Source organism: Mastacembelus armatus, chromosome 1 (assembly GCF_900324485.2).
Source record: "Mastacembelus armatus chromosome 1, fMasArm1.2, whole genome shotgun sequence".
NCBI lineage: Eukaryota > Metazoa > Chordata > Actinopteri > Synbranchiformes > Mastacembelidae > Mastacembelus > Mastacembelus armatus.
The window spans coordinates 18,512,748-18,534,739 of NC_046633.1; the positions used below are offsets into that span (position 1 = coordinate 18,512,748).

The window sequence follows — 21,992 nt, forward strand, 5'->3', positions numbered from 1 at the left end:
TGGAAGACAGACACACGCTTATGCAGTGGTTTTACAGAAACAGCTGTTAATCATCTCATTGAAAGTTTTCATCTGTCTTTATAAAATGTACCTTTTTTCTACTTCTTGTTGTGTTTATTTCAACCAATAGAGTGGCCAACATTTATACATAAATTCCAACAAACCAACATCAGTTACATCCTGACAAATGATAGTAAGACTTTCATGACTGTGTTTTGCCTTCTCCTTAATTTAGCTCCTACTTTACAGAGTTTAATTAGCATCGAGTAATACAGCACAGCTCAACCACTGTTCATATTTTACTTTTATCTGGACTGCTAACAAGCAATAACTTACTTAGAGAGCCCTGTTGTGAGCAATTTAAATGGAGATGAGGGTTTAGTCTGGAAAACATAACAGTCTGGAAACATAAAAAGGCCTCTTGAATCACAGGATCTGCTCCTGGTGTAGGATATAAATAAAATGTTTCACAGTTTAAGGTAATCAAAAGAAAATATATATGCGTGTCTACAGGCAAACACATAGTACACATAGTACCACTCCTAACTGTACCAACCATACTGTTTAAAGCAATTGCAACATTTCAAAGTTTGAATCACCTAAGAAATAAGTCTGTTACCTAAGAACTAGAATCTTTGACTGGGTGAAGGTGGAACTAATTTGCTGTTTGATATGGTGGTTAAATATATATATTTTTTTTATATCTTAAAAATCTTAATTTGAAAAGTACCTAGTAACCACAGCTGTCAGATAAATGTCCAGTACAAGAGTTATAACTATAATAGTAACATTATATGTGCTTTTACTCTACAAGTATATTTTAACATATGATGTGCTTTGGTTCCAATCTTTAACACAAGGTGGTGTTGTACAACCACCACAGGCTACTTCGTCTTTTCCTTTCGGCTGCTCCCTTCAGGAGTCGCCACAGCGAATCATCTGCCTCCATTTAACCCTATCCTCTGTATCCTCCTCACCCACACCAACTATCCTCATGTCCTACTTCACTACATCCAAGAACCTCCTCTTTGGTCTTCCTCTAGGCCTCCTTCCTGGCAGCTCTAACCTCAGCATCCTTTTACCAATGTGTTCACTGTCCCTCCTCTGAACATGTCCAAACCATCTCAATCTGGCTTCCCTGGCTTTTTCTCCAAAACATCTAACATGAGCTGTCCCTCTGATGTCCTCATTCCTGATCCTATCCATCCTCGTCACTCCCAGAGAGAACCTCAACATCTTCAGCTCTGCTACCTCCAGCTCTGCCTCCTGTCTTTTTCTCAGTGCCACTGTCTCTAAACCAGACAACATTGCTGGTCTCACCACTGTCTTGTCCACCTTTCCTTTCATTCTTGCTGACACTCTTTTGTCACACATCACACCTGACACTTTCCTCCACCTGTTCCAACCTGCTTGCACACGTCTCTTCACTTCTTTTCCACACTCTCCGTTGCTCTGGACTGTTGACCCCAGGTACTTAAAATCCTCCACCTTCTTCACCTCTACTCCCTGTAACCTCACCGTTCTTCTTGAGTTCCTCTCATTTACACACATGTACTCTGTTTTATTGCGGCTAACCTTCATTCCTCTCCTTTCCAGAGCAAACCTCCACCTCTCTAGATTTTCCTCCACCTGCTCCCTGCTCTCACTACAGATGACAATGTCATCTGCAAACATCATGGTCCACAGAGATTCCTGTCTAACCTCATCTGTCAGCCTGTCCGTCACCACAGCAAACAAGAAGGGGCTCAAAGCTGATCCTTGGTGCAGTCCCACCTCCACCTTGAGCTCCTCTGTCACCCCTACAGCACACCTCACCACTGTCTTACAGCTCTCATACATGTCCTGCACCACTCGAACATACTTCTCTGCCACTCCAGACTACTATCTTTGGCAATTTGGCATGGGGCCTCTTGTATTCAGAAGAGCCTCATTACATGTCTGGGTATAAAAAGAATGAAGCAAAAGGAATAAAGTGACGTTGACTTAAATTCAGTTTAAGTATGAACGTATTTAGCTGAGTAAAAAAAAAAAAATTTGTGTGACAATTTTGCCTTTTTTGTCTGTATTTGTGTGATCATTTATTTATACCTAAAATAAAAAATAATTCTATATACAAACTATAAACAAGTGTTTATGAGTTACTAGCTGTTCATATTACTAACAGTTGTTTATATTAATTAGAATAAATCATAAAAAGAAACCCATTCACAACTTTATTGTAAGGTGTCAGTACATCGCATTTTGCTATGGGGCTTTCTTCAACTGTCTTTACCAGATAAGTAGATACTTCTGTGCTAACGCTAAGGTGTCGCTATGCTAACGCTGAACTGTCGCTATGGTAACGCTGAACTGTCGCTGAGCTAACGCTAAAGTGTTGAACTGTTAGCATAACGTCCTCCAGAGGCTGATGGGAGGGGCTGGGGGCGTCGTTATAGTAACAGATTAACGGGTAAAGATATGTCAGATCGCTGTATTAGCACCTCCACTGCAGCGGCTATAGGCAACCTTTCATTTTATGGTGTCTCGTAAGTTTCATTAACCAAGGAACAAATATTTATGTCTGAATCGTCACTTTCGGTGCTGTTTTAAAATCGCTCATACATCAGAGCTAACTCTTTCCGTGTGCAGAGCAGGGAAGCTGGGAGGAGGAGGAGGAGGAGGGGCTGGTGGGGACTGACGGCACATGCCTTTGCAGCAGAGGACCAAGGAGGATGTGTGTGTGCTGTGACGGGACAAACTGCGAATGAGATTTTGCGTGAACACCGACTTGTAGACGGTTAAACGGCTGGTAGCTAGTGTCCTCAGGAGTTTGTGTGTGTGAGAAAACGGCGACAGTGCAGATCGCTGTGCCAAGAGGAAATTATCAACTAGTTTACATGTGATGGATGGGGCGATGTCAGTGGTGCACCTCTGAAGAAAATGCAGTTTCTATTTTGCTAGCGGTCTTTCTGGTTTGAAACACCTGGGATATTCTGTTAGACTTCATCACCCACGACCTTGGTAACGATGGAAAGTGGAGTTTTTCTGCCCAGTCTGGATCAGTTCATGCTGAGCCCTCTTGTCACTTGGGTGAGTAATGCAGAAGGTTCAGATTTTCTTCCAAAAAACTGTGATATCAGCCTCTCACCCTGTACTCTCTGTGTCATTCAGGTGAAGACATTTGTTCCAAATAATGGGGGCATGCACTTGGACTTTAATGAATTACTGGATGGAGTCTTTTTGAATGACATCATGGCACAGATGTAAGTCGTTGCTGTGATGTTAACAAGTAACTTTATGGCGGCTTTGCTCTTTCAGCCCATTTGTCACATTTTCTGTGTCCAGATGAGCACTGAGATTAGTAGGCTGTGTTGTCAAAGCTGGTGGCTGTCATAGACTTGATATTGCACCTGCAATAAGTTATGATTAACACTCACACAGTCACAGGAGCTGTCCTCTCATCCTGCCATCTGTAGCATCTGCTGATACAGTATCAACGTTCTTATTCAGGCTCCAACAGTACAGGCTTTGTCACTCTGCAGTAGTAAAGGGGATCTTTGTAGTCTGCAGCTATTTCCTCTTAACTTAAAGGGTAAGATTTTTTTGAAGATGTTAGAAATAGTATAAGTTATACATAGGCATGCAGCCTATACTGAGGGACATCTGGTTGAAGAAAAACACTTGATCTATGAAGACATCAGGGACATTATACATACTGTGAAGATGCTACTTAAGAGATTATAATTTGGTTGCCTTATGTTTTAGAGGAATTACCCTCACCCTTAACAAGCACTCACTGATGGTCTTCTGGCAGTTTGCAGTTGTGTCAAGGACTGCTATGAGTTAACAGGTAGTGAGATCCTGGAGTTAACCTACATGTTAAGATGAAATGACACATCAGACATTGAGTAGTACAATCTCAACTAAAACTGAAGAGTTGCAAAGAAAAGATTAAGAAAACTGATGACCCAGTGCACTTGTGGATAATACTGTCTGGCCACACTGAGTCTACAGTATCCGTCCATCCCATTTATCCACCAGAGTCAAAATAATGAGCTCTAAATGCCAAATAATGCTGTGCCGAGGGGAGGGGAAGAGGCGGGATAATCTCCAGGATTGGGAGACCCTCTGGGATTAGGGCCTTGTTGCTGGTGTTTTTAGCGGCAGTGGGGCACAGATGGGAGGGAGGATGGGGACAGAAACAGGACAAACAGGGTAGAGGGGGAGACATGCAGGCTAAAAAATTAGATGCACAGGGGAACTAGGTAGCATCTCTCTGCCTGTAGCCTTTTAATTATTTGACCTATATATCTGCACTGGGGCCCTTGAATGATAACACTCTGGCTATAGTATGAGTATAGTAGGCTCTAGCCAACAGCCTGAGAATCCAACTAAAGGATTTCTTTGGGTTGGAAGGCTTAACACCACCCCATTTGGCTCAGAAACAGTCCGGTTTGGTGTCTGAAAAGAATGATGTCACACAGTCTAAAGTTAGGAATGAATAGCAACCTCAGCCATGTTTTCATGGTGATGCTTGAGCCAAGACATTTACCAGCTTGCAGCTTCTTGCACCCTATTCCAGACTTAATTTGACAATAGCAGAAATGTCAATGCCTTTATGTTGTTTCCCATCCTCAGAAATCCTCCAGCTACACCTCAGGGTGCAAATAAAGTCAGCAGGGATTCAAGTCAGATGATTCAGAACCTGAATTTCCTTGTCCAGCAAATCAAGACATATTATCTGGTGAGTTTTTGATGTTCATTTCCTCTGTCAGCAATATGCTGTGTTATTGTGTATGGAAACTAGAGATTGCCAAGCTCGCTATATCAGATTAGACTACGTGAACATTTACCTCAACCTTGCATCATGTATCACACACATGTGCACACCAGATAGTTGGTAGCCATTGTGTCCTAGAAGATCAGCTAGTTCTTTTTAAGTTGCATGTCTAAAATATCAGCCATGTAAACATCTGTGGAATCAGCACTGGAGTGAGGTTAGAGCAGAGCAGAGTCACAGTAAAGCTGTAGTTGGAGCTACAGACAGACAGAGCTTTAAAGTCATAACACTCACCAGTGATGTTGAATCTTAGATTTGAGAGAGACTTTCGGATCTGTTAGAGATTTTTCTGATCCACTTAATATAAATGGCAGGAAGTGAAACAGGCACAATTGACAGTAGCAATGTTGCCTTGCTTAGACGTAAGACACCAGGAAAAATAACTGGTTTTGGGCTCATCTTTGAGATAAAATGCAGCTTTTGCTCATATTGATATCATCTTAATTAGATCTCTTGCAAGATAAAGTACATGAGAAGCTATTAATAATCTCTATTACACTGTACATACTCCAGCACACATACTGTACAAAGACGTAAACACAGGTCACTTATTCCTTAACTCAGTTCTGAAGCAAAAAGTTTTGGAGGACTTCACAACTGCACCAGGGAAACTGACTCCGTCATCTACCCATTCAGAGCACTCGTCCATTTCTTGGCTGTGTTTCTATACATGTGTCTAAGCAGCTGTTATGTGCTGTACATACATACGCTCCTCCCCATTCAGGAACTTTGGCTAGACCACAAGAAGTGGTTTACGTATTCTGTCCTTGTTTTTGCTTGGCCAAAATCTGTTCATCTTCCTGTCTCAACACATCACCCTTGTCCCTTTCTGTTTCTCTTTTTTGCAGGATAATCTGAAACAATTAATCATGATTCCTTTGCCAAACGTGTTACTGCTTGTTAGGACTCCTTACTGTGGTATGCCCTTTTAAAGAAAATTCTGCTTATTCCTCATCTCTTTTCTTTACTGGAGTTGCTAAGTCAGTATTTGATCAGAAGCCTGATTACTTTGTTTGCTGATACTTGGTACACATTGCATTGATTTCCCATAATTCATCTATATGACAACAATTAGGATTATGTTTAATATGAGCCTGGATCCTTTCCTCTTTGGCTCTTACTGATACTGTTTTAATAAATTGCATGCTATCAGTCTAATCACTACACTAGCTTGTGATTGTAAGGCTTTAGTCTGTGGTGACCCAAATTCACCAGCCAGCGCTCTGTTCAATTTAAATCCATGCCAGCAGCCCTCACCACTTCAATCTGATACCATTTTTTACTCAGATAATAAACTAGTTTTTTTTTTTACTCCCCACAGAACAAAGTCTAGAGGAAATGAAGAAACTTTTGCTGTTATTGTTGGGATGTGCAGTCCAGGTAAATAAGATAGACTGTCTGCCATTTAAGATTAATATATGAACATTTTTTGCATATGTGTGTGCACAATGAAAAGTGATTTTTTTTTTTTCAGTGTGAGAGAAAAGAGGAGTATATTGAGAAGATCCAGACACTTGACTTTAATACAAAAGCTGCCATAGCTGCACATATTCAAGAGGTATCTGACTTTAGATGACATGAGCTTTACAATGCCCCTGCTTTGCTGTACAGTAGATTAGTTTGTGTGCTGTTGTGCCTGGGACAAATGATACAGTAGTTTTCACAGCCAACAGAGGTCAAATAACAAATAACATGCTGTCCTTGTTAGTTAAATATATGATAAAAGTTCCACTCTGTCTTTGTCAATAATGAACTGTTCTTTCCCCTGCTGCCCTGGTTGATCTTTCCCGTTTTTACTAGTTGACCCACAGTCAGGATAATGTGCTGGATCTGCAGTGGTTGGGGTCCAGTGAGGTCCACCCAGATGAGCTGGAGGCTGTAGCGAGAAATATGGCCACACATCTCCGGCACCTGCTGGATCAGAGAGACTCCCATCTGGAGGTACCCCTACTACTTTTCATCATTTTTTCTGTTTAAGAGATACCTACAGAAAGAACTGTGAATTCTGTGAATTTGGAAACTTATCTCAAACCTTTGTATGAATTCAAACAAATGTACACAAATTTGCAATTTGAAACTGGCATAATAAGCCAGTGAAAGTGTTTCAGTCGCTGTGTTTTTACAGTTTTATATTGATAATACAAATGTGAAGAAATTAGGTAATGTGTTAAATGTTAAAGGGAATCTGTACTCTTTTGCGTCACTCTGTTACTTTTTGCAGACTATAGCAGAGCTAATGCAGGAAAAGGAAGGAGTGGTTAGCTTGCTCAGTAGCCCCTCCAGCCCACAGTCTGCCGGCTCCTCTCCCAGCATGCAGCAGCAGACAGGGACCCATCAGCACCTGGCAGTAGAGTTGGCTGACACTAAAGCCAAGCTGAGACGACTTAGACAAGAACTGTGAGTACCAATCAAAACAATGTAATGCAATTAAAGAAGAAAGTGTGAAGGGGAAATTAGTTTAGACACATCCATGGGGATATAATGTTATCGTAACAATAGTACAAATTTTACAGCCAGCCTGCCAGTGCAAGAAAACTATACTGATTCCTAAATACAGTGCAAGTGGAAATGTTAGTTTTAGCATGATAATTATAGAAATGGATTGAACAGAAAAGAAAATTTTTGACCAGTTATGTGGCAAGTGGGATTTTTACGATTATCTAAACTAAAATACCTTGAAATTAAGCTAAATGCCTACAAACTTTGTCATATCTGCCATTTAGGCAGCAACATCATGCTATGCTTCAGTTAAAAAGCTGAATGATCTGCCTTCTTTATTTGGATGTGTTCCTGCACGCCATTGATTTTTACCAAAATTTGTGATTTTCCCAGTATAGCTTAAAGCCACTCACTGATAGAAGTTGTCAAATCACACAGTAAAGTCTTGCTGGACGAAATGATGTTTCTTATTATAGTATGCACATCTCTTTTGGGTGGTTATTAGTAAAGAGGTAGCCTGTCAACAGAGAGAGATCGAGAGAGATGCTACGGGATAAAAGAAGCCCCAGGGAGCTTGGCCCACATTACTGCCAGCTTGGCAGGTTCCATTGCTGTGCACTATCACTGACCCACATTGGCACATTGGCTCCGCTTTTCTGCGGATACTGCAGACACACACACACACACACACACACTCACACAAACCCTGATCCAATCAAAATCTCTGATCTTTACTCTCTAGCCCCATCTTCTCTGCTGTATTGTCCTCTACTGGGATGCTCTATACTGTTGCCTATGAGCAAACAAACTCTACACTTTTAAAAGGCCTTGGCCTTATACAGTTTTCTATCATATATATATGTACTGTATTGTACATCTGAATGTGCAGAGGTTCACACTGCAATCTATCTCTCATTAACACAGTGAAAATAAAATGGAGCATATTGAGCTTTATCAGTTAAGTTTGAGCTTGAACAACATTCATAAGCAGAGCTACGTTATTAATTTGATTTTAGCACTATATGAAACACAAAATTGATTCTCTTGCAGTACTGATTGAAAGGAGGAATACATGTGATAATTAGTAGAAGCATATAGTAAATTGCAGAGAAGTACTGTAAATAGTGCAATCTAACCGGTCTATCTGGTTGTATATCTGCATCGCACACCCAACCCCACCAGAGAGGAGAAGAGTGAACAGATGCTGGACTGCAGACATGAACTGGAGAACATGGAAGCAGAGCTGAAGAGGATCCAGCAGGAGGTTTGAAGTCAGACTGCAGATTAAACTGCAGTTTCACTAACCTCTCTACTCTGTAGATGGCACAGATTAATGCACGTAAAACTCTGCTACAGAGCAGTGCTCAATGACAGCAAATGTACACCTCTGAACTCTGACTCAGAAGTATAGCTAAAGCTCAAATGGATTCATCTGGACAGGAGCTCTCAATTTGTATTATCTGGCTACAGAAGTCTGTCCAATATTTTCTAGCCTTTAGTTTTGTTTTTGATCTCTGCTGATTAGAGAAAAATAACTGGTTCTTCAGCATCTTACCATTCCACCAGCTACTCACTAACCTAGTCTGTTAGCAACTGGTACTAGGCCAGTTGCATACAGTGGGTTTATCTATAATTTTTTTACCTTGAGACAAGAATGATGAGAGCTGCAAGACTGAAAGACATTTGATGAAAGCCAGTTTGGTTGAATATTGTTTTTAACAGTAACAACTAGTTTAGGTTTTTGCTATAGATCATGACTCTTTGTGAATTTTCACAAGAACTCTCAGCTGCTTGTGGACGCCCGCGCAGCTCGCACATACCGTGATGAGTTGGATTCCCTGAGAGAGCGAGCCATCAAGGCGGACAAGCTTGAGAGTGAAGTGGGACGCTACAGGGAGCAACTGCACAAGATGGACTTCTACAAAGCCAAAGTAGAGGTTGTTATGACACAGATACTTTACCAGTACATTTTTTGACACGAATTTAAATCATATAAGCTTGAAACCTAGGAAATCATTAAATACCCTCATGCAACATTTTTATTTGATGAATTTTAAAATGTTTCATTGGATGATAATATGAGAGTCACACTCAACTTTAAGTGTGCGAAAATTCAACTTTAAATCTGAGAGGTCTGCTGTTTACTCAGGAGCTAAAGGAAGATAATAGGGTGCTACAGGAAACCAAAGAAGTGTTGGAGGATCAGTTGGCAGGCTGGAGGGCACGCTCTGATAAAATCCACCAGCTGGAGAAGCACAGTCTGCTATTGAAGGCCAGAGTCCATGACATGGAACAGGTCAGACATCTGCACACAAACACAGGTCTTCAATTTTTACCCACTTGTGGCCTTGCATTATGCTTTCACAAATGATTACTGAGATTAGCTGTAAAAACATCTTGTGCACAACAATTTGGTACTTTAGGCCTCTTTTAGAGTTATGGATGAATTATCATTTTTCGTTAGCTTTGGCTGGGGGTTTGTACTCATGCTATTAACTTGTCTTCACTTTAGGAGAGGGAAGCAGATCGGAAACGCATCGAGGAGCTACAGGAGGAGAACTTGGTCCTGTGCTTGGCTCAGAGGAGGAGCATGGAGGAGTCCCAACACCTGGGCTGGGAGTTAGAGCAGCTCTCCAAGACTACTGACAACTCCCAAGGTAATAGCTGGTTTTAAGGTTAAGTAATGGAAAGCTATTTTAATGTTTGGAATTGGCAGGTTAGATAAAGAGATGGTTATTTAAATCATGTGTGAACATGCATATTTACTTCCATCTGTTAGATATTTGTATCTATGTAAAAGCACAAAGAACAATGGTTAGTGAAGAAACAGGAGCAATCACAGTAAGAAAGAAAGCGAAATACACTTTAAAGTTCCCCCAAACATAAAAGTAGTAATTTACCAATTTCATTTAAAAATGTATTAATTAATTATTTGTGTTCTGATTACAAGTTTGTCAGAGAAATTAGATTATTGTACATCAAACTTTTCTTATGTTTACATGCACCAGCATCTACTGTGGCATACCAATAGGAGGATTCTTACCTTTGAGTGAAGGTGCCACTGATCCTATCTTAGTAATTGTAGATGTAAAGGCATAAAAGATATATCCACAAGGAATGCAGCCCTAATTCTGTCTCAAGTCCTCACCTTGTTTGTATAGAAAGTTAACTGTCATCATGTGTTTGTCTCAAGGCCAGCAGACTTTGAGCGAGGAGGTGAGTGAGAGGACTCGCAGTCGGATGTTAAAGCTGGAGAAGGAGAAGCAAAGTCTCCTAAGGACCATTGAGGAGCTCCGAGCTGCCTCTGTTAACAACAACACAGAGCCCAAACACAGCTACCACCATGACTGTGGCCCTGTCGGCAAGGCAGTTTATAGCACCAACAACTGTACCTCATTAACAGACGAGCCCTCGGGCTTACAAAACCCCTGCTCAAATATAGAAAACTGCACACATTCATTCTCCATTAGTACAATAACACAGCAGACACTAAATGGAGAATCAAACTGGCATCAGCAACTGCACACGGAAGAGCTGGAGGGAGTCCGGGGTGAGATCCTCCTCACAGATAATCCAGACCTTCATATTCAGGAAAAAGGACAGCTAAAGGACGGATACAATGGAGACTGTTTCAAAGGACTCATGTCTAATCTGGAAGTCTTAGAAAACAATCACAATAGGCTCCATTGTTTAGTTGGATCACATGATCAGTCCCCTGGCTTGAAGAGCAGCAGTCCCTGCCATGACAGCATCTTCACAGGTCTGCCAACAGGTTTCTCCTATGCCAGCAAAAACACACAGCGGCTGGAGGCCAAGTGTAAGGCCCTGGACACAGTTAATCAGCATCTACAGACTTCTCTTGACACTACTGGTATGGACTGTACACATTATATAGACACATTCAATATTCAGCGATGGGATCATTATAGTTACTGATTACTGTGTTTCTTTACCCATATTTTTTTACCATCGCTTAAGATCGGAAAGTTCAGAGTCTGGAATCTGAGGTTCAGGAACTGGAGGCCGAAAACCAGAGTCTGCAGGCCACCTTAGAGGAACTTCGGATCTCTGCTCGGCGCCTGGAGCAGCTGGAAATAGAAAAGCAGAGCCTGGAGCAAGAAACTACAGCTCTGGAGAGAGACAAGAGGCAGCTGGAAAAGGAGAATCGACGACTGCGCCAGCAGGTGGATAGCCTTGTTTTTAAGGTGGCAGGCATCAGTTGTTTACCTAGGGCAGGATAGTGTTTGAAGAATTGGTTTGCCTTTGAATAAAATGACTTGAGTTCTGCCTCCCTCTGTCTCAGGCTGAAATCCAGGAAGCCAACTTAGACAGCAGCAACATCTGCATGGCCAGCCTCGAAAGAGAGATGCGTTTTCTAGTGAAAGAGGCAGAGAGCTTAAGAGAGACTGCTGAAAGGGTGAAAGGCCTGGAGAGAGACAACAGAGAACTGACCAAGCAAGCAGCTATCGACCAGAGGACCCTGGCCACCCTCAGAGAGGTGAGTAGAGGACGTTTGTGCTGTCGGGTTTACGCTGACTGAATAAATAATATGCCCCGACCTACACTGACAATTCAGTTTCCCCAAAGATTTCTGTAGAGCAGCAGTATGCATGTCTATCTCTGGGGTTCCCAACTTTGGTTTTGATTCTGTTTATTAAGATCCAAAACAAATAACTGACCATAAACATGTATTGATAGTTGATAGTTGAACCATACACAATGTTTATTTGCACCAGTCAGTGCCTGATGGTAACTTATTCAGATGTTTGGAATGATGAATGACTCCTGGCCTAAAATAAACAATGGCCATCACAAAAGCAACAGTGTGCTGATTCTGAGTAACCGTTTTGGCAGACCTGAAATTGACTTATGAAACATGTGAACAGGTGGTAGTTGTTTATATGCTTTTGGACACAGGTAAAAACCACAAATCATTTTTAAGCCTCTGAAAATAAAACTGATATAAATCATTATTGGTTAAACTGATAACCATTAGGCATATGTAACACAAGTGTCATAAGTAGTTGTTTTCAACAATGAAAACAAAAAAAGATTTTGAAACCACTGTTAAATTAAATTGGTGCTGTATGTTTAAAGTTTCCAAATGAGAGAAAATGCCATTAAATTTTATAAATTCCTAAAACTTCAGCGTAATCCAAGTGTACTGTCCACCTTTAGGAACTTGTTAGTGAGAAGCTGAAGACCCAGCAGAGAGACAATGAACTGGAGAGGCTCACCCATGAACTTGAGATGAGGATCCTAAACCAGGGGAGTAATCAGCAGGATGATAAAGCGACACCAGGCAATAGGTACTAACATGGTGCTTGGAGTCACACTGAATGCTACATTCTGGTCTTATAGGAGAATATGACAAAATTTGTTCTCTCTGTGCAGTAGGTTTAAGATGCTGGAGTCAGAGTTGGCTCTGTCTCTGAAAAGGTCTCTTCAGATTAAAGAGGACAAGATGGCTGCTCTGGAGGCTCGTCTGCAGGAATCCTCCGCCCTGAACAAGAATCTCCGCCAGGAGCTTAAAACTGTAAGTCGTGTCATAATGCTTTGCTTCACAAGTTTGTTAGTTACTCCAGATTCACAAGTGACCCAGTTTCACTGCATAGGTGAAGCTGAGCTATGAGGCTTTGCAGCAGAGGCAGGAGGAGGAGTGGGCAACGTCAAACTCCACAACTCCCAGAGACACTAGCAAAGCAATGAGTGAATGGCTGCGCGAAAGCCAGGAGGCCACCAAGGAACTGCTGAAGCTCAAAGACCGCCTCATTGAAGTAGAGAGGACTGTAAGTGACAGGCCTTTGTTGACCTGTAGGTGATAAATTCATTATTAAATTCATTTACACATCAGGATTTTCTTTTTCATGCTTACTTAATCTTGAGTTAAGCATAAGAATTAGAACAATAAACTACTGTATAAGGTCGAGACATAACCAACCATTGTAAAAATATTTTAGTGTACCTCCCCCTCTCTCCTCCTCTCCTCTATCATACACAGAATGCGACACTAGAGGCAGAGCGCCAGGCTATGCAGGCCCAGCTGAAGCAGCTGGAGAGTCAGTCTGACAGCCAGCAGGCTCAGATCCTTGCGCTGCAGAGGCAGGCTGCCTCACTGCAGGAGAACAACACAACACTGCAGACGCACAATGCTAACCTGCAGGTACCAATACAGATTTCAAAAAGGTTCCCTATTAAGCCTGTACACAGACATGTTTGCTGACAGCACACAGAAGTCATTCATGCTACATAAACTCTCAAACAACATGCCCTGCTTCTTCTCCAGGTGGAGAAATCTACCCTGAACTCACAGAGTGCCTCCCTCATGGCCCAGAATGCTCAGCTGCAGCAGCAGAAGTCAGGGACAGAAAGTGAGCGGGACAGCGCCATACGGGAGCGTGAAGAACTACGCAGTGTGCACGAGCAGCTATTACGTGACCATGAGCGGCTGGTAGCTCTGCACGAGCGGCAAGCCATTGAGTATGAGGCCCTTATGGGCAAGCACGGCTGTTTGAAAAACACCCACCGCACACTGGAGCTGGAGCATCGCACACTGCAGGACAGGTTGGGGAGAATGCCACAACTGTCAACCCACATGGTCTGAGATTCCTGTATGTTCACGTGTGTTTGTGTGTGTTGGTGGTGTATTTAGATACAACATCATATTGCAGCAGCGTACCAAGCTAGAAGACCTGGAGAAAACTCTAAAGGAGGAACAGATGAGGATGGCTTTAGAGAAAGAACAGCACAGGACCACTGCTGCTGAATGTTGCCGGCTCCGTGACGAGAAGGACTGGTGAGCGTACACATATGCACACTGGAGCACATGCACACTAACGCACACCTTGCTTAATTCATAGGTGTTGGGGATAACATCACCGTACATCTTTTTTTTAAAGGTTGAACCAGACATACCGCCAGCTTCTGAACGACAACGAGTTGCTGACAGCAGAGCACAAGCAGCTCAAGAGCCAACTGAATGAGGCCAAGCTGGAGCATACATGGCTGGAGGCCGACTTCTCCAAGCTCAAAAAAGAATTTCAGGAGCTGGACATAACCTCCACCAAACTCAGCAACCAATGTGAGGTATGAACATCACCTCGTATATTAGCTTGTGAATGCCATTTAATCTCAGCATACACTGAAAACGCTCATTGACACTACATGGGCTCAGTGGGTTGAATTGCACTTTTTTGTTTAATAAATGCTTGACAATGTATATTTGGACTATGTGCCGTATGCATACATGCCTGCATGTGTAAATGACATTTAGTTGCTGAGTCAGTTAAAAGGCAACCTGGAGGAAGAGAATCGCCACTTGCTCAGCCAGGTTGAGACCCTGATGCTGCAGAACCGAACCTTGTTGGAGCAAACTATGGAGAGCAAGGATCTGTTTCATGTTGAAGAACGACAGTATATGTGAGCAAAATGGCACTAACACCACTCCAGGACACTGTAGCATTAAAATACCTTCTAAATCTGCCCTTGTCATTTACAGCAAGTTAATATGTTTTAACGAAGTAACACATTAAGGGTTAATGTTTACTTGCAAAAATGATAAACTGAATTATATTGTACGACTCTATTCAGTGACAAGCTTAATGATTTGAGGAGACAGAAGGAGAAGCTGGAGGAGAAGATAATGGACCAGTACAAATTTTATGAGCCATCACCTCCTCGCAGGTAAGTTGCCTGTAATATTGATACTTGCATTTTTGTACACTTACCTGTAGTAAAAAGTCTTTGATAGGTCATTTCAGTGTGCATGCGTGACAGTTCATATATATGGACTTGTTCAGTCAATGATGAGTTGCAGGATTCGAATTTACTTCATAAAGGTTAGAGGAACTGCAGAGTTGATGAATCTATAGGGGTTTGTCACTACAAGTGACACTGTCATTTCTATGTAGTTCATTGTTGAAATAGAATATTGATAATAGCAGCTCTATACTAGCTATAATTTCATCTGAATGTTAGCATTTATGGCTAGTCTAGCTCACATCTGCATCATTGATAATGCTTAACTTCCTGACATTGAATACGCCAGCCTTGCTTTATTCTGTAAAACCTGTCATTCTTCTTGGATAACTGCTCTCCCACAGACGTGGAAACTGGTTAACTCTGAAACTGAAGAAGTTGATTAAATCGAGTAGCCGCGAGTATGGACCTGAGCGCCCACCCACCCCTACACACTCAGGTGTTACTGAGCCACACCTCTCCTGTCATGACAACAGCTCCTTCGTCAGTTCAGATGGCTCTGGAGGCTCAGCCTCCACCTCAGCATGTGATGCCCTCTCACCCCAACGTAACAGCAGTGAGTATAGCCTTCTCAAGCTGGCCAGAGTATTTCTTATTGATTTAGCAAAACTGATCTCACCGAAGAACCAAAGCGCCCTTTTCACTGCTTCAGTCATAGATCAGAAGGTAAAATCATCATCAAAGGCAGGCCACACAGATCAGGCAGGAATGTCTTCCTGTGAGTTCCAGCTGGCAGTCAGGGGAGAGAGAGACAAACCTAATGCCACAGGGGATTCATGTATAGCTTCATTTAAAGGACAGTCATCTTCCCAAAATTTGACAAAAGTCCCCCCCCCACCACAGCATTTTCCAAGGAGATGCATAAAAAATAAATGCATTTTAAAGTAAATATGTTTCAACACTGTTGTTTGTGTCACCCTGTGTCCTGAAGAGAATTTTGCCTGTTTTAATAAATGTTATCAATGGCTGGCAATATGCTTTGACCACAGGGGAAAAAATTAGCATTCTCACAATAGTGCTTCTTTCATAAAGTCTTCACCACAAGGATTAGATGTGGATATTTAAAAAGTTATTGTGCCTATTATGATGGTGAGTTTGCAAAATATTTAGAGAAATAGCTACATTGCATTCAGTTTCACTGCAAGCATGTTGTATGTCATTCTTCCTGATGCATGATGTGTGTAAACTTTCCTCAGTTGTCTTCAATATGTCCTCCTTGTGTGTTTTTCTTGTCTTTGTGGCTTTCTTGACATCCATTCCTCCTGACTTCCTTCCTTGCCCTGTGTTTTTCCTTTCCTATCTACCTCTGTCTCCCATGTGGTTGCACTTGGTGTTAAAAAGCCACACTGAAAATGTTTCCACGTATGAGGAACAGGCTGAAGGACAGAGACAAAGTCAAGTCACTCTTCCGTCGTTCCATGTGTAAGAAAGACTTTAGTCCAGTGTCTGCTATTGTCCCGACTGTAGCCTTTTACTTAACTCCTAATTTGATTATACAGGAGCCAGTGTATTAATTTTTTTTCTTTATCTGTCATATGTCATGATGTTAACACAACACTGGTGCTAGGATTCATCATTCAGTGGTCATGTGTTAGTAATATGTCCATTAATGCCAATTTCATTTCATCACAGTAACTAAAAAGATTCAGTTACAGATTTAAACATCTGTAGCTGTAGGTTTCAAGCAGAGTTACTGTAGTTAAAGATAGTGTGGGGTATTTTACTGGAACAATGGAAGACAAAGAAATACTGCATTGCAGGGAGAGTGAGGTGCTGCATTAGCTCTGCTCTAACAGGTGCCAGCTGTAGTTGTAGGGAAACCATAGTCTAATGTAATAATTCTGGTGTGCAGAGAAAACAAGACATCTTTGTCTCCACATAGTCCATGCTAAAGAAAGAAAAAAACTCCTCAGCCCCATGACTAGTTCACCTATCTGTTCCCTCCTTCATCCACCTCCCACTTCTTTGATTCCTTGGTCCAACAATGCAGCCCTGAGCAGCTTAGCACATGCCTCTGCCTGGTTTGAGGAGGCGCAATGGCCAAACAGCTCAGAGCAGCTGGAAGGATTAGAGGCTGATGTGGAGGAGGACAGGAAGGATGATCTGACCTCATCCCTTACCACCTCCATCTTGTCCATCCTCCACCTTTATCATCCCACCACGCTACCATGTGACCATCTCCACTCTATCACCACAACCAGTGACACCAGTGAAACTGTTCCAGATGTCCCTGAGCTCTGGGTGAAAGGTAGAGACTGTCACAAGCTACTGTTTTGTTTGGTCTAATCTTCATTAGTTAAATGTTAAAGTGCAGAGGATATGGAGCAAACGCAACACACTCATGCTTTTCTTGTCTAAAGTGTACAAGCTGGAACCACTGAGTGATTTCCTCCTTTATGCCCCACAGACAAGGATTCAAATGATAGTGCCGTGCCATCTGGATTTGAGGACGAGGAGACACAAAATCATGGTAAAACCCTCTGGGTACTCATTTAGAGAACTCAACAAGCATACACATGTATTACCAGCTCAGGAATTAGAGCAAACCCATCAAATCTCAATCATGACCTTGTTTCATATTAATCTCCATGCCGACTGTTATAGGAATGATCGCCTCTGCTGCCCTCTGTTGGTCAACAAGAATATTGTTTAAGCAGCTAACAGACAAGTTCATCAGAGAATAGAAAATGTGTATACAGCATATATTGTATTGTGACTCTTTATATAAACAATTGTAATCTGTTTCCAGGGCTGAATGGCGATCAGAGTCGAGCTCAGAGTGAGAGCAGCGGTGAGTTCAACCTGAGTCTGGAAAATGAGCCATGGTCAAACGGCAGCAGCCCTGTCCAGCAGCCCCCATCACGCCGTTCGTCGTTGTCTTGCCAGCCACCAAGTGATACGTCCACCCCCCAGCACACATACAAGCAGCAGGACAAGGAGAAATCTTCTACCATGCCCATTGCCATCAGTGAGAATTCAGATCACCAGTCTGTACCAAAACAAAAAGATCCCAGGACCAGTCAGGACTTCTGGCTCACAAGGCATACAAAGAGCATCAGGAGGGGGTCGAGAGTGAAAGTGATACGCCGTTCATCAGATTCAGGTGGCACAGTCAAAATGAACCCAGGGCTCAGTTTCATGAATTCAAAAGCTGAAACCACCCGATCCTCCGCTTGTTCACCTATAACAGTGCTGTATGTTCAGGGGAAGTCATCTTCAATGTCTGGCTGCCTCAACTGCTTCTCCACCCCTCTTGGGAAAGATGGGCGACTGAAAGGGTCTAGGTCCCCTAAAAGTCTCCCCCGTGCCAGTAGTGTAATTTCTACTGCAGAGGGATCATCCCGACGCGCCAGTGTTAACAGTGACTGCAGGGTGATAGTCAAGACTGACTCTATCCAAGCCACGGTTTCAGAAGAAAGTTATCATGGGGAAACAAGTCTGAATCAACAACCAGACCCAGACAATACAAACAGTGAGCCTGAGATAGCTGCTCCGATCAAACCCCCCAGAGACCCAGGAGTAGTTCCCACTGAAGACCCCAAATCCCCTGTGCAGGAGTCACTTCTTGGCTCATCATTTACTTTCAACTCTGTTTTCTCAAACACGATCTTCAGTGATTCTGTGGTCACTGCCAACACTAATTTGGGTGCACTTTACAATAACCAGGGCTTCTTCTATCTGAATCCATCTGTGCTGCAAAATGGTCCACCCGAGAGCCCGGAGTCCTCACAAAAGACACCACAAACACTGCTCAACATGGAAAATCAGCAGAGTCCAAATGCAGAACATGCAGCTGGGCTGGAAGAGAAGGACGAGCCACTCGCAAGTGCATGAAGGAAACTGTCACTGTTACATCTCTGAATCTTGTCATTCAAATAAAGCCGGTGGTGGCAAATATCTGAATCACACAATTTAAGTCACTGTAACTGAACCATATTCCTCTAACTGAGTGGACAGTTATCTCGAAATGTGCGATCAATAATATAACATGAAACATGATTAGAGGCATTTAATTCAGATTCCTTTCATATTGCTTTACTAACATTACCAGCTTTCATCATTGTATTCAGCAATTTACAGTATAATGTCTGCAGAGATTCTCAGTCATCCAGGGAAAGTTATCTAGAGGTGCCATGATTCAACCTCTAGTTTACAGTATTATGTTTGTTCATATTTTGCACAAATTTTACATATTGTACTAAAATAATTGCTGTTCTGTTTTACCTATTAGGGGTAAAAGGTGTTGTGACCCAGTTTACCTTTATTGCGCCACATTGACAATCCTGAACTATTTTACCTTCTTCAGACAAAACGTTTTATTTATTATAAATTGTTTGCTGTGTGTGTTAGATCTTAATTTGAGCCTAAGGGAAATGTGGTGTTCATGTGTGAAAACATGCTAAAACCTGTAAAATACGATGTATTCCTGATTATTTTCCCTTCAATAAAGAAAGCCTAATGTTTAAAGCGCCTCCTGCCCACCCATTGCTCCTATTGGATGAGAAGTGAATCACGTGAGCACGTGCGGAAGTGGGCCATTTTCAGTTAAAAATCCAAAACATTGGTGGGTGGCGTTGAGTTACACTCAGGCAGGATAAACGCTGTTCGGGTCTGCTGGACTGGTTACATAAACTGCACCGTGTAATTCGACAGCTATACTCGGAGTTTGGGACGATGCTGAGCGCCGCCGCCGCGGAGAGGAACAAGGAGCCCATCCTGGTGGTGCTCCGGGAGAGTTTGAACACCGGGAGACTCCTGCAGGCTCTGGAAATCTCCTCCGGTACCGGACAGCATGTGATACACTTCGCCCAGGCCTTGCGGAATATCACCTGGCAGCCCTCCGAGTATGACCGCAAGTCCCTAGTCAGGTAAACACAGGCTGTGTGTTTTAGTAGGCGACCATCTGTATTTCTAATGCTACTAAAGCTGGACATACGCATCTATGTCTGCTGGTAAAGTGTGTATTGTTAGAGGGTGCCTGTATTAACAATGATGTCTTTTGTTTCCGTCCTCAGTATAGAGGCGTACAGAGCTCGCTACCCACTGAACAATGTGAAGCCTGCCATCCACCTGGATGCTTCTTTGCCCCATCAGTACTGGGGAGGGATCCAGCCAGAGACCCTCGACCTGGTCCTCAATATCAACATGATGCACATTTCTCCAATAGCTTGTACAGAGGTAGGACCATAAGATGAATTGCATTTATGAGATACATTGTACAAGGGACACTGTGGCATCTGTAGTTGAATAGCAAATGCTAAGCCATTGTGCAGAAGTAGCACAAATACAGAGGAGTCACAACATCAGACCTTATTCTGTAGGTTTTCTGTAGAGTTGACCCAAAGCCAGAGCAGCAGTGAGATGCCTTAAAATGTTTCTTGTCTTTAAGGGTCTATTCAAAGGTGCTGGAGCAGTGTTGAAGCCCCATGGTCTTCTCCTGACATATGGGGTGAGTGGGGAAAAAAAAAAAACAATGCCACAAACATGCACTTACCTCCTGCTGTTATCAGATGTAATGGAAGTGCTACACAACATACTTTACTATTACTCTACCCCCAGCCCTATGCAGTGAATGGTCGGATTACCCCTCAGAGTAATGTTGACTTTGACTACAGCCTACGACAGAGGTAACTCACGCTGTGTTGCGTAAATCTTTTAATGCTTCATGGAATTTGTGTTTCTTATAAAGATATTTGACTGGTCTTCTCTAATACATGGGTAGTCATGGATTTTGCTCAAAATATATTAACCTGTCCTCAGATCAAATATAGAGTAGCATCTACTTGCTTACAAGACAGTGCCTAATCATTAAAGTTTCTGTGTTTTTGTCATCTACATGATAACTAACACAAATGAGACTGTGGGATATTTAAGAACTGTATTTGTTTCAAATCTTGCAGGAACCCAGAGTGGGGACTCAGGGATATCTCCCTTCTTAGTACTTTAGCACAACGAAATGGTTTATTCCTGGAGAAGATGGTAAATATTTAAGCATCAAACAGATTATTTTTTAGCTTTGAAAAGTAAAAAGATGTAGATATTAACAGTACAATTGTGGAATCATTAGTTAACTAATTACATTAGCTTATGCATAATGTCATTTTTCTGTTTCCTAGGTGGATATGCCAGCAAACAACAAGTGTCTTCTGTTCAGGAAGGAGAGTGTGGTGTGAATTTCTCTGTTTTGGAGCAGGATGCTCAAAGCGCCTTAACTTACCACTTGAAGCTCAGATATTTTCCAGAATTGTAAATGAATCATGTTTCCACATATTTTAATACACATTGTCATTTGATTAAATTATTTGATCCAAGCTGCTATACTCTTATCTAGAATACACCATATTCTTCTGTACTGCAGACTTAAAAGTAATTTAGGCTCACAGCTTCCTGTTGTCTGTGAAATACTATTTACCTGAAGACACCCACGTGGTCTTTTATTATTTATTCATTCAGTTCACAGAGACTGACGGTAAAAGTAACTTTGCAGAAGTGCTTTGCAGGAGAGACGTAAGAGAGAATGTGCTGTACATGAACATCTTGAAGATATAAACAACAAAAGGTAATCTACATAAAAGATCTATGTAAATAACATAAAGACAACATAAAGAACAATACAGTAAAACACAATATAGACTTAATATACTGTAGATGTCTATTTCTTTAGCATAACAAGATAGGAATTTTTGCAAGTTGATCATTTTGTCTGGCTGCTAATCCAACTACTGTGTTATTTTTCTGAATACAAACATAAAGGCTACGTGACAAAAAGAAATATTTGTATTTAAACTTTCTAAAAAGAGCATTTCATCATTGGTATAAATGGGTTCACCAAAACATCTGGAATGTAGTACAGCCTGTCTTGAAATGAATTATATTCTATTAAATATCAGCTTTTCTTGTTGCAATCCTGATTCTTTTTTTCAGTGCTTAAGTAGACATGACCACAGACTGTCTGTGGGCTAACAGGTCTAACAAG

The 21,992-nt window shown here is 41.9% G+C and overlaps 2 protein-coding genes across 2 annotated transcripts; both read left to right on the plus strand.

Annotated features, from left to right (window-relative positions):
- Positions 1-2,807: 2,807 nt before the first annotated feature.
- On the plus strand, positions 2,808-19,123 carry LOC113128280 (girdin-like). Its single transcript, XM_026303496.1, has 28 exons — positions 2,808-3,069; positions 3,151-3,242; positions 4,618-4,723; positions 5,668-5,737; positions 6,141-6,199; positions 6,294-6,377; positions 6,620-6,760; positions 7,041-7,216; positions 8,441-8,522; positions 9,037-9,195; positions 9,408-9,554; positions 9,771-9,915; positions 10,452-11,129; positions 11,237-11,442; positions 11,562-11,756; positions 12,437-12,567; positions 12,653-12,794; positions 12,874-13,047; positions 13,260-13,421; positions 13,545-13,822; positions 13,911-14,054; positions 14,158-14,344; positions 14,532-14,677; positions 14,849-14,941; positions 15,361-15,572; positions 17,007-17,264; positions 17,424-17,486; positions 17,766-19,123. The coding sequence occupies exons 1-28, from the start codon at positions 3,007-3,009 to the stop codon at positions 18,848-18,850; spliced, it is 5,478 nt and encodes a 1,825-aa protein (XP_026159281.1). The 5' UTR covers positions 2,808-3,006; the 3' UTR covers positions 18,851-19,123.
- A 427-nt stretch (positions 19,124-19,550) lies between these two features.
- On the plus strand, positions 19,551-21,921 carry mettl26 (methyltransferase like 26). Its single transcript, XM_026303560.1, has 6 exons — positions 19,551-19,884; positions 20,032-20,194; positions 20,406-20,465; positions 20,576-20,643; positions 20,917-20,995; positions 21,133-21,921. The coding sequence occupies exons 1-6, from the start codon at positions 19,691-19,693 to the stop codon at positions 21,187-21,189; spliced, it is 621 nt and encodes a 206-aa protein (XP_026159345.1). The 5' UTR covers positions 19,551-19,690; the 3' UTR covers positions 21,190-21,921.
- The last annotated feature ends 71 nt before the right edge of the window (positions 21,922-21,992 follow it).